This window comes from Alexandromys fortis, unplaced genomic scaffold, assembly GCF_014885135.2.
Source record: "Alexandromys fortis isolate MF-2015 unplaced genomic scaffold, M_Fortis_MF-2015_v1.1 scaffold_488, whole genome shotgun sequence".
NCBI lineage: Eukaryota > Metazoa > Chordata > Mammalia > Rodentia > Cricetidae > Alexandromys > Alexandromys fortis.
Genome location: NW_026068361.1, coordinates 104,228 through 117,253, shown reverse-complemented (window position 1 = coordinate 117,253; position 13,026 = coordinate 104,228). Strand labels below are relative to the sequence as shown.

At 40.5% G+C, this 13,026-nt stretch overlaps 1 protein-coding gene across 1 annotated transcript in view; it reads right to left on the bottom strand.

Annotated features, from left to right (window-relative positions):
* Positions 1-1,443: 1,443 nt before the first annotated feature.
* Ncr1 (natural cytotoxicity triggering receptor 1) overlaps positions 1,444-13,026 on the bottom strand; it is a 22,274-nt gene continuing 10,691 nt past the window's right edge. Inside the window, 4 exon segments of the mRNA XM_050133018.1 lie at positions 1,444-3,257; positions 3,403-3,453; positions 5,707-5,754; positions 5,956-6,234. Coding sequence (XP_049988975.1) covers positions 3,031-3,257; positions 3,403-3,453; positions 5,707-5,754; positions 5,956-6,234 — 605 coding nt within the window. The 3' untranslated portion in view covers positions 1,444-3,030.

Genomic DNA, 13,026 nt, shown 5'->3' with positions numbered 1-13,026 from the left:
AAAGGGTAAAGTCTTTAAAGAGACAGAGTACAGAAAGTCATAGATTAAAAAAATAAAGAAAAAATAAGCCACGTAAAAATGGAAAATTCACAGAGAGTCTGGATTATGTGTATTATTGTGTTTTCTTTAAATTTTTTCACTTTAAAGGAGCTAAGTACAGAAAGACATTTCATTGTGTGGTCTGCTAAGCTAATCCAGCATGTATATCATAAAGGTATCTTGACTTCAGAATTTGGGTCTAAGGATATGATGCTTTGGAAAAGAGGTTCTTCTTTTGTTTTCACAGAGGATGAGACCCTGTTGATTGCTTCTAGACCAATATGATATGATAGACCTTCAATTTGGAGTCCCCCCAGTAACGGATATAAACAACCATCAGTTGCCTACAGTGCAGTGAGTGACATGTATGCCAGAGTTTAGGCTACTTTCTAGATATCATTCCTCATTACATCTTTGTATCAAATCAGGAATAGTGGCACATTTCTATAATCCCAACTCTTGGGAGGCCGAGGATGGAGGATCAAGAATTTGAGGGCATTTTTTTATATTTTTATTTTTCCATTAAAAATTTCCACTTCCTCCCCTCCTCCCATTCCCCTCCCATTCTCCCACTCACCCACCTCCCTCCCCCTCTAGTCTTAAGTGAGGGTAGGGTACCCTGCCCTGTGGGAAGTCCAAGGCCCTCCCCCCATTTGAGGGCATCTTGAACCACATAGTGAGATTGTGTCTCAAACAAAACAAAACAAAACAGCCTAAACTAATCAACCAACCAACCAAGCAATCAGCAAAGAATAACAATAAAGCAACTTATAGCATTTCTTTGGGTTTAGGAATATCCTTAACAGTAAACTTAGCTTTAGAGATGGGGTTTACATGCCTGATGTGTCTGTATAGTAGGGAATGATGATCCATATTAGTATATTATTGGAGCAATCAAATAGTTCAAGGAGGAAAGAGCTGCAGGACCCTCTACCTCATATCAAGACTCAGGAGTCTCAAGTTCCATGTTGTATTCATGTGCCCACTCACTCAGTGTGTTTCCTGATATCTTCTTGAGGACTGATGATATAATCACCAAATTGGTCAACTCATTTCACATGAAACCTATACTACAGATGGGAACATGGACATTTTGAGCACTAACAGGGTTCTGGTGCTATAATATCAAGGGAAGGTGCAGTGGCTCAGATGGAAAAGTCACTTGACACCAAGGGTGATCACAAGTTCAATCCCTAGGACCCACCTGGTATATAGGTGGGGGAAAACCAAGGATTGGGTGAGAACCAGCTAGGACACACCTTTATCTCGGAATTATTTGTTCTTAGTTTGCATTTCTAATTGTATGTTGTGGTTGCAATGTTTTTTGAAACATTTCATACAAGTTTAGTTAGGGTTTCTGGTGCTGTGATAAAATACCATGACCAAAGGTAACTTGGGGAGAAAAGGGTTTATTTCATTTTTCAATTCCATACCACAGATCATCGCTGAGATAAATCAATACAGAAACCGGAAGGCAGGAGCTGATGCAGAAGCCAGGGAGGGATGGTACTTATTGGCTTTTTTTCTCATTTTTTCAGCCTGCTTTTTTACAGAACCCAGGACTGCCAGTCTAGGAATGACACTGCCCACAGTGGGCTGGGCCCTCTACATCTCTCATCATCTAAGAAAATGCACTGTAGGCTTTTCTACAAGCCAATATTGTGGGAACATTTTCTCAACTGAGGTTCCCTCTTTCAGAATGACTCTAACTTGTATCAAGTTGACATAATTCTAGCTAGGACAGTATATGTCTACTTATTGGTATTGTTGTTCAGTACTTATTTTGAATGGATTTCTTGCAGACAAAGGAAAGAAGAAAGAAATAATGATAGATTAGCAAGGCGAAGGCTCAGTAGGTTAAAAACACTTGCCGTATATGTCTAACAATCTGTATTCAATTGTTGGAACCCACAAAAATCTTATGTATTTAAGGAACATATATGTATACACATATATGTGTGGCAACAATGAATGAAAAAAAGAGGCTATGAATTTGAAAGAGAGCAAGGAGGGATGTGAGGGTTTGAAGGGAGGAAGGGGGAGATATAATTGTATTATATCAGAAAACAAAAGAAATAATGTTTTAAAATAATTGGAAGGAGAAAACTGCACAAAGGTGTCCTCTGACCTCATATGAATGACATGACATGTGTGCACACATGTACCTCACACATGGACACAGAATACAAAAGTTGAATTGAGGATGGATCTGGAGATAAGGCTCAGTATAGCCAGTCCTTCTTTGGACTGCTAGTTAACAAATAACAGCATGGAGACTTATTATTAATTATGAAAGCTTCGCCTTACCTTAGGCATTTTTCCAATTAGCTCTTATAACTTAAATTATCCTGCTTTTACTAATCTATACTTTGCCAAGTGGCTTTTACCTCTCTTCCTTTCTGTATGTCTGATTTGTTCCCTGTCTTCCTGGTGTTTCTTATGCACAGAGATTCATCTCAAACTTTTCTCTTTGTCCAGAAGTCCTGCCTACTCTCTCCTGCCTAGCTATTGAGCTCTTTTTAAAACCAATGCAGTGAAACATCTTTACACAGTGTAAACAAATATACTGCAACAGCTTGGTTGTTCAGGACACTTGTTGCTCTTCCAGAGGACTTGTGTTTCATTCCCGGCACCCACAGGGCAGCTCACAGACATCTGTAACTCCAGTCCCTAGGGATCTGACACTAGCTACATACATGGTGCACAAACATACATGCACAAATATATTCGTACATATAAAATAAATAAATAAAATTAGAAAAAATGCTAAAGAAATATTCCCATGGCCAAAATGTTTTTTTTTGGAAGGTAGTTTTTTTCTAGGAAAGACAAGAGTGTTTAAAAGTTTAATAGAGACAGAGAATTTGCCTATAGTAGAATCTTAGACATTTCATCTCACCATGCCCCTTTAAGATGTTTTGCCAGACTGGGTGACACTACCTCTTCATTCCTGCAATGATGCCTTCCTTCCTCCAGGGGGCAGCATAGAGCTCATAGGGCTCCAGGTCCAGGAGTTGCCTTCAGTTCCCGCAAAGAAATTGCATTCCTTTGTTCCTCTTCAAGGGAATGTTGGACTCTCCATCTTCTCTTGTATTCCCGACTTGGTGATCTGTTGGTCCCCTCTTTATCCCTCTTCCTGCTGAGCCAGTCTTCAACCAAAAGCCATACTAGAGTCATCAGGACTATGCATGCCAGACCAATCCGAATGAGATTTTGGGCTGTATGATCCCAGAAGGCAAAGTCTTGAGTCAGAAGACAGGGTTGGCAGAGGCTACATCCACCCCATCCTCCCTCTTCTTTTTTGACATTCCTGCTTTTCCCTGTGCCTTTCTTCAGAATCTATGCTTCTAGATGTTCACTTACCCTTCTGTAATCCTGATTCTTCTTCGGCTGAAAGGTTGTACTCCCAATAATCTGAGGATAAGGAAAAGAAGAAGGGATGAATTAACAATGGTGTTGGATCCTTCCTTTAAAACATTTCTTTTTCTGTATAGGCCCCATGGCATCTCATGGCTTTGCAACATTGGTTCCCACCTAAAAATCCAAGGCCTCAGGGCTTCATCTGGAAATAGAGCAGACTAGTAAAGGAATGGATGTACTTAAGTATGGATTCACACAGAGTACTAATGTATGGTCATGCTAGACAGAAACTCTGGGGAAGCCTCATTTTCGTCATTCATTCAATATAATCTCCTTTTCACATGAAGACAAATTCACACATGACATTTTTTTCACCATCTGAAGGGAGCTCCACCCCATCCCCATCATCACTCCTATGATGCTCTGTTTTAAATATCAATTTGCCACAATCTAGAACTGTCTGAAAAGATAGCTGAAGTGAGGATTTATTTAGATCAGGTTGGCCTGTGGGCATGTCTCTGTGGTATTGCTTTTATTAATAATCGATGTGTGAAGACCCAGTCTATTGTGGACATCACCATTCCCTGGGCAGGGTTGTATGAGTGACATAGGAGAATGCTGGATGAAAGCTGAAACAAGTAGCATGGAGGCATTTGTTTCTTTCTGTGCTTTGTTGTGGATGTAATGCAACTAGCTGCCTGAGTTCTTGCCGTGACTTTCTCTCAGAGATGACCAAATAAATCTTTTTTTTTCAGAGTTGCTTTTAACCAGGGTGTCTTATCACAGCAACAGAAATGAATTTTCCACCAGAGAAGAAGGTATCTAAAATAGAGACCTGTAGTTGCTCAAGGAGCAGGGAATAAGAGAGACTGTCGAATTCTCAGCCCTAAATGAGTTTTATCACATGCCTTCTCCCAAGGATTAGGGATTATTGTGGAAGAGGGGGTGGAAAGACTGTAAGAGCCATAGGTAGTGGATGATCACAAGGAAACAGTGTCTTCTGATCACATAGGGTAGCTGCACATGCAAACTCTTGGTATTATGTTAGCATTTATATGGCCTGTGCAGGCTCAAGCTAGACCAAATCCCAACATGGAAAGAGGAGATAGGTGGTGAAGTCTCTCACCCCTGGAGGGGGAGCCATTATCATTTGATAGCTGCTAAGCAAGGGAAGAGTAGGTTTCTTTAGGGTTTTTGTTCCCTGGTGGACTGACCATACTCTGTGGAAGGCTACACATGCAAGATATTTATGAGTTTTAAAAAAGTGAAGGTACGGCCTGGCGATGGTGGCGCACGCCTTTAATCCCAGCACTTGGGAGGCAGAGGCAGGCGGATCTCTGTGAGTTCGAGACCAGCCTGGTCTACAGAGCTAGTTCCAGGACAGGCTCCAAAGCCACAGAGAAACCCTGTCTCAAAAAACCAAAAAAAAAAAAAAAAAAAAGTGATGGTACAAAAGTTGGGTAGTGAGGGGGTGAATCTGGTAGGAGTTAAGTATGATCAAAACATCACATGAAATTCTCAAAGAATTAATACAAATTTAAAAACTGAGATGAAACTAGCCCACACAACTGTTTTTGACCCCAGTGCCTCACAGGAGTTCTGTATCGTCTATATGTCTTCCCCATGGTTATGCATCTCTCTCCCTTTGTACCTCCAAGTAGTTTCCCTGTGGCTTTTATCCCAGATGCTTTCCACTCTGGGAAACCATCTTTCATATTGTTGCCTTCCTCCCCGATCAATTTCATGCATTATCTTTTCCTATATCACTGCTTCCCTCTTTATGTGCTAGAGAACACATTTATTTATTTTTTTCTGACTTGTCTTTTGGTTTGCTCCCTATTGCTACAATATAAGTTTCACAAAGGTAAGGATGTTTGGCTGACCGACTCTGCAGCAGCTGCTAGTTGGGTGATGTACATTAAATGGATGTTATGAGTAAATACCTCATTTTAGTGTCATTAGAAAAGTTCAATCTTTCCCATGGTGTGTGTGTGTGTGTGTGTGTGTGTGTGTGTGTGTGTGTGTGTATGTGTGTGTGAGTAGGCCAGAGGTCAACATTGGATACTTTTTTCAAATCCTCTCCATCTTAGTTTTTGAGACAGGGTCTTTCAATAAACCTTGAAATCGCCGATTCAACTAGACTGGCTTGACACTGATTCCCCCCTCCATAGCATCAGGATTGCAGATGTAGGGTACCATGCCTGGATTTTACATGGGTGCTGTAAATCCAACTTGGGTTCTCAGACTAAGTACTTTACCAATAGCTAATTCTCCAGCTCTTTTCTGGTGAATTTGGAAGTGACTCACCAAGAGAAGTAGGGTCTGTGGGTGCAAGGCTGGTGTTATCAACAGCTCCTAGAAATGGAAAACAATTTCAAAAAGTGAGAATTTTATGTCTCCTCCTATATCCTTTATTCCTTCACCTTTCTCTGCCCCTCTGGGGTTCCTGATTGGCCAGCTGTATCTCTAAAAAGCAAAGAACTCTTTGTTACCTTTTAAATCTCTGCCAAGGGCATCCCCTAGGGCTGGGCAAGACACAGGTGAGAGTGTCCTTACCTGGGATGAGTAGTGTCACAGGTTTACTGGGGAAAGACCACACATGGTCATTGTAAGAGCCAAAACATCTGTATGTCCCTCTGTGGGCTCTGGTCATAGGGCCCATGGGGAACTCTGCTTTGTTGTTCCCAAGTCTGTGCTGGATATGGTTGGATCTTCCCTCCTTGAGCAGAAAGAATTTGCTTGTCCCAGTCTCCAGACGACAGAAGAAGGTCACATTCTCTCCCAAGGTTACTTCAGGTCCTGGATGAACCCAGAGGTTGGGCGTGTCATACAGACCTGTGGGGGAAGCAGGGATGGTACATACAGCGCATTATCATACGTCAATTCCTCAATCCACTGCTTTCCTTTCCCTATGACCATGTATCACTCTTTAGAATCATGCTCACTCTGCTTCCTAAACTTGTGGTTGTCACAGATCGAGCCATTATCTTTTGGGACTAAGGTCTAGTTCCTGCATCTCTCTCTCCCCATGGCTTTGAGTTTGGCTCTCAGGACCAAAACCACTAACACCACCAGAAGCCTGAAGGTGCTCTACCCCTATCCAGAACCATTGTATTAGAAACCCAGGGATAGGATAGCCTTTTATGCTTTAAAAATTGTTAATTTTTGAGATTATAGTATAATTACACCATTTCCTTTCCCCCGTTCTCTCTCCAAAACCTCCTGTATACCCCTCCTTGCTCTCTTTCAAATTTGTGGTAGCCTTTTTTTCATTAACTGCTGTCATATACATATATGCATACACAAATATATGTATGTATATGATTATACATGTTCCTAAATATGTGAGTACAACCTGTTTAGTCTGTGTACGGTTACTTGTTTGTTTGTTGGTATGTTTTCAGAGTTGACCATTGGGTATGGGCTAACGGATTGGTGCGCTCTTTGCTGGATAAGACTGTTTCCTGCTGACAGCATTCCTTAGCTGCCTTTAGTTCCGTGTGTAGGGTTGAGGCCTCCTGGGCGATATACTGCCCTAAAGAAATCTTTTTTGGAGGTTGGGGGGAGAGAGCTGGGTAAGTAACTCAATTGATAAAGACCTGAGTTTGATCCTTGGATCTGGGTTCGATCTCCAGTATCTACATAGAAATCCAGGCATGGTGGTGCATGCCTGTGATCCCACTGATGGACAGGTAGAGACAGGCAGATTTGTTGGTCAGTGGCCTAGTGTATGTACTTGGTCAGTCCCAGATTCCAACAAGAGACTGTCTAAAAAACTAAGGTAAACAGTTCCTGGAAAATGATGTCTGAGACTGTCCTCTGGTGTTCACATGTACACACACACACACACACACACACACACACACACACACACTTCCCTGTGCACCCATGAACTGGCACACACTTGTTCAGAGCCATTAAGCATACAACACTGCTATTAGTATCCTTTGCCTCAAGAACTTTTTCTTCTCAAAACCAGAAACTTTTCAACTATTTTAAACAACCCCCTTTCTGGCTTCCCAAGATCTGGCAATCACCTTTCTACATTTATTTTTGTCTCTATGAACTCAATCATTCCAGGTAACTTGGTTAAGTTCAATCAGACAGTATTTGTCCTCCTGTGACTGGCTTGTCTCCATTTATGTAATGTCCTTGGGGTTCAGTCACGTCATAGAGTGTTCCAGAATTTTCTTCCTTTGAAAGGTAGACTAATATTCTACGGTACGAATATAGCACATTTCGTTTATCTATTTATTCACCAAGAGATACTAGTGTTATTGTTTCCTTCTTAGCTATTGGTTTATTTAGTTACTTATTTAATCTATTTTTTTCTCTGTGTGATTGTGTGTGCTATGTGTTGTGTATGCTCCTGTGTGTATATAAGTGTGTGTACCTGTAAGCTCATGTGTGGAGGCCGGAGGTGGGTGCTCTGCTCTATCTTTCTTCTTATTGCCTTGAGACAGGGTCTCACTAAACCCACAGCTAGGCTGGTGGCTATCAAGCCCCAGCAATCAGGTGTTGTTCCCCGCCCAGTTCTGGTGATGCAGACATACCTGACTTTTTATGTGGATTTGGCGATTGGATTGAGCTTCTCATGCTTGAACAGCAAGCTCTATTATTCATGAGCCATCTAACTAGCCACCTTTTGGCTGTTGTGACCAATGCTCCCCTGAGCATGTATGTGAGAGCTATCTGTGTTTTAAAAGGCCTCTAGGTGTTTTTCAAGCTAGGTTAAATTTGAGAGCCGTGTGCTTGGCTACATTTTCTGATGAAACTTCATTATGTGCCAACCTCTTCTTGCCCAGCTTTGATTCTCCTGTCCATCAGTTCTTAGACATACCCCGGCTCACAGTGGTCTACTATAGACACTTTGTTCAGAGATCATGACCTAAGATGCCTTTGATGCCAGGAGAGAAAGCTGACCCCGAAGTTTAACCCTGCAGAAAGTTGCTATGATTAGACACATCGTCTGACTTCCAGTCAAGATAAGCAGTGTCAGAGTTAGGCATAAAGAGTTTTCAGTGAGTGGGACTCTGAAATACAGCCCGCCACTACACAGAGAGGACCAAGAGGTGAGTGTCCAGCCACTAGGCAGGACACCCCACTCTCTAGGTCCTCCATACAGGGGCAAAACCTGGACTCTTCCCCCACCTGCCTCTGCTTTTCTAACCAGCCAGCAGAAGAGCTTCCTTCAGGTACACTGTTCCAAATCCTCCATCCCATCTGTTGGACCCTGAAAGCTCCAAGTCTCACTTGGCCTCTAAACCTTTCAAAATGGCCCCACCCCGCAACCTTGGAGGAATGCTGAAACACAAGCTGCAACTACACAAAGATGACCAAGAGACAAGCTCTGAAGCACAAGCTGTGACTACACAGAGTGGACTAAGAGAGCGAACAAGAAGAGAAGATCAAGGGAACAGGCCAAGAGAGAGGGCCGAGAGAGACCTCAGTGGCTCCCTGAGACACAGACAGTGATATTACAGAGAAGACTAAGAACAGTTCCCAAGACACAGACACCCACTGCAAGGATTGGACCAAGACACAAAGATACTGCCAACATCAATTGAAGAAAGAGATGGACAGGCACCAATGCAAGAATTCATCCAACAACCTAAAAAGCAGCATGGTAATACCAGAACCCAGTGGTCATACAACAGGAAGACTTGATCATCCTAACCAAGAAGTAGAATAAAACGATTTTAAACGTAACTTTATGAAGATCATTGAGACCTTTAAAGAGGAAATAAAAATCTCCCTTAAAGAAACGGAGGAAAAGACAAACAAAAATTGGAAGAAATTAATAAGTCTCTCAAAGAAACCCAAGAAAACCAAGAAAAAAAAAAACAATCAAACAGGTGAAGCAAACTGCTCAAGACTTGAAGAATGAAATAGGGACAATAAAGAAGACATAAAGCAAGGGGATTTTGGATATAAAAAAATCTGGGTAAATGAATAGGAACTATAGAGGCAAACATAAACAACAGAATACAAAAGATGGAAGAGAGAATCTCAGATGTTGAAGAAGATACTATAGAGGAAATAGATTCATCAGTAAAAGAAAACATTAAGTTGAGTAAATTCTTAACACAAAACATCCAGGAACTCTGGGACACCATAAAAAGACCTATACTAAGAATAATAGGGGTAGAAGGAGAAAAACTCCAGCTCAAAGGCACAGAAAATATATTCAATGAAATCATAAAAGAAAACTTTCCTAACCTAAAGAAGGATATCCCTATGAAGGTTCAAGAAACTTACAAAATACAAAATAGATAATAAAAAGGCTTCTCACCATATAAAAATAAAATGCAAAACATGCAAAATAAAGAAAGAATATTAAAGTGTGCAAATAAAAATTGGTCAATTACATATAAAGGTAGACCTATCAGAATTACACCCAGCTTTTGATCACCATTTATGGGGAAAACAAGATATTCCATGACAAAACCAGATTTAAACAATACCTATCCACAAATCCAGACCTACAGAAAGTACTAGAAGGAATAGCCCAACCTAAAGAAGCTAACTTCACCCACAAAAACACAGCCAACAGATAACCCTCCACCATAAAGTCCCAAAGAAGGGAAACACATGACTACTACCACTGAAAAATAACAGGAACTAATAATCACTGGTCATTAATATCTCTTAATATCAATAGACTCAATTTGCCTATAAAAAGACACAGGCTAAGAGAATGGATATGAAAGCAGGATCCATCCTTCTGCTATTTACAGGAAACATACCTCAACCTCAAAGACAAACAATACCTCAGACAGAGTAAAGGGTTGGGAAAAGATTTTCCAATCAAATGGACTTAAGAAACAAGCATATGTAGCTATCCTAACATCTAACAAAATAGATTTCAAATTAAAACCAACCAAAAGGGATGGAGAAGGATACTTTATAGTCATAACAGGAACAATCCATCAAGATGAAGTCTCAATCCTGAACATCTATGACTCAAATATAAGAAAAACTCACATATGTAAAAGAAACATTACTAAAGCTGAAATTGACATCAAACCACACATACTAATAGTAGGAGACTTAAATACCTTTCAAGCCAACTCTCCCCAATGGACAGGTCAACCAGACAGAAACTTAACAGAGAAATAAAAGAACTAGCAGATGTCATGAATTAAATGGACTTAACATATCTACAGAACATTCCACACAAACACAAAAGAATACACATTCTTCTCAGCACCTCATAGAACCTTCTTTAAAATTGACCACATACTTAGAAACAAACTAAACCTCCACAGACACAAAAAACTGGAGTAACCACTAGTATCTTTTTGGATCACCATGGTTTAAAATTAGAATTCAACAGCAATACTAACTTCAGAGAGCCCATAAACTCTCAAAAATTAAACAGTGCTCTATTGAACCACCCCTGGGTCAAGGAAGAAATAAAGAAAAAATTAAAGACTTCCTAGAATTTAACAAAAATGAAGACACAACATACCCAAACCTATGGGACACTATGAAAGTAGTGCTAAGAGGAAAGTTCATAACACTAAGTGTCCACATAAAGAAAATGGAGGAACATGGGATGTACTCATTCATATTTGGTTTCTAGCCATAAATAAAGGACATTGAGCCTATAATTCGGGTTCTTAGAGAAGTTAAATAAGAAGGAGAACCCAAAGAAAAACATATAGGCATCCTCCTGAATATTAACCTTCATCAGGCGATGAAAGGAGACAAGAGACAGAGACAGAGACCCACATTGGAGCACCGGACTGAAATCTCAAGGTCCAAATCAGGAGCAGGAGAGCGAGCACAAGCAAGGAACTCAGGACCGCGAGGGGTGCACCCACACACTGAGACAATGGGGATGTTCTATCGGGAACTCACCAAGGCCAGCTGGCCGGGGTCTGAAAAAGCCTGGGTTAAAACAGGTCTCACTGAACATAGTGGACAATGAGGACTACTGAGACCTCAAGAACATGGGCAATGGGTTTTTGAGCCTACTGCACGTATTGGCTTTGTGGGAGCCTAGGCAGTCTGGATGCTCACCTTACGAGACCTGGATGGAGGAGGGTGGTCCTTGGACTTCCCACAGGGCAGAGAACCCTGATTGCTCTTTGGGCTGACGAGGGGGGGAGCTTGATTGGGGGAGGGGGAAGGAAAGGGGATGCGGAGGTGGGGAAGAGACAGAAATCTTTAATAAATTAAAAAAAATTAAAAAAATAATAATAAAAAAAGAAAATGGAGAAAGCTTACATCAGTGACTTAACAGCACATCCGAACGCTCTAGAACAAATAAAACAGACTCACCCAGGAGCAGTAGAAGATAGGAAATAACCAAATTGAGGACCGAAATCAATAAAATAGAAACAAAGAAAACAATACAAAGAATCAATGAAACAATGGGTTGAATCTTTGAGAAAATCAACAAAGTAGACAAACCCTTAATCAAAATAATCAAAAGACAGAGAGAGAACATCCAAATTAACAAAATCAGAAAAGAAAAAGGGACATAACGACAGACACTGAGGAAATTCAGAGAACTACCAGGTTATACTACATCAACCTGTACTCCACAAAATTGCAAAATGTTACAAATTGGAAAATTTTCTGGATAGGTACCACATTCCAAAATTAAATCAAGACCAAGTAGATAATTTAAATAGACCTAAACCTTCATGGAAATAGAAGCAGTCATCAAAAGCCTCCAACCAAAAAAAAGCCCAGGCCCCAATGGTTTCAGTGCAGAATTCTACCAGAATATCAAAGAAGAGCTAATACTCCTCAAACTGTTCCACATAATAGAAACAGAAGGAGCAATGCCAAACTCTTTTTATGAGGCTACAGTTACCCTGATACTAAAACCAAACAAAGACTCAACCAAAAAAGAGAATTAGAGACCAAACTCCCTCATGAACATTGATGCAAAAATACTCAATAAAATACTGGAAAACCGAATCCAAGAAAACCTCAAAAAATCGTCCAACATGATGAAGTTGGCTTCATCCCAGAGGTGTAGGGATGGCTCAACATATGAAAATCTATCAGTGTAATCCACCATATAAACAAAATGAAAGATAAATACAATTTGATCATCTCATTAGATGCTGAAAAAGCATTTGACAAAATCTAAAACCCCTTCATGAGAGATCAGGTCTTGAAGAGATCAGGGAAACAATCAACATATCTAAACATAATAAAATCAATATACAGAAAGCCAACAATCAACCTCAAATTAAATTGAGAGAAACTCAAAGTAATTCCACTAAAATCAGGAGCAAGACAAGGGTCTGGACTCTCTCCATATCTATTCAGCATGGTTCTTGAAGTTCTGGCTAGATCAATAAGACAACAAAAGGAGGTCATGGGGATTAAAATTAGAAAGGAAGAAATCAAACTTTTGTTATTTGCAGATGATATGATAGTATACATAAGAGACCCCAAAAACTCTAGTAGGGAATTCCTACAGCTGATAAACACCTTCAGTAATGTAGGAGGATACAAAATCAACTGAAAAAAAAAATCAGTTGCCCTCCTATACACAAAGGATAAAGAAGCAGAGAGGGAAATCAGAGAAGCATCACCTTTCACGATAGCCACAAATAGCATAAAATATCTTGGGGTAACTCTGACCAAGGAAGTGAGAGATCT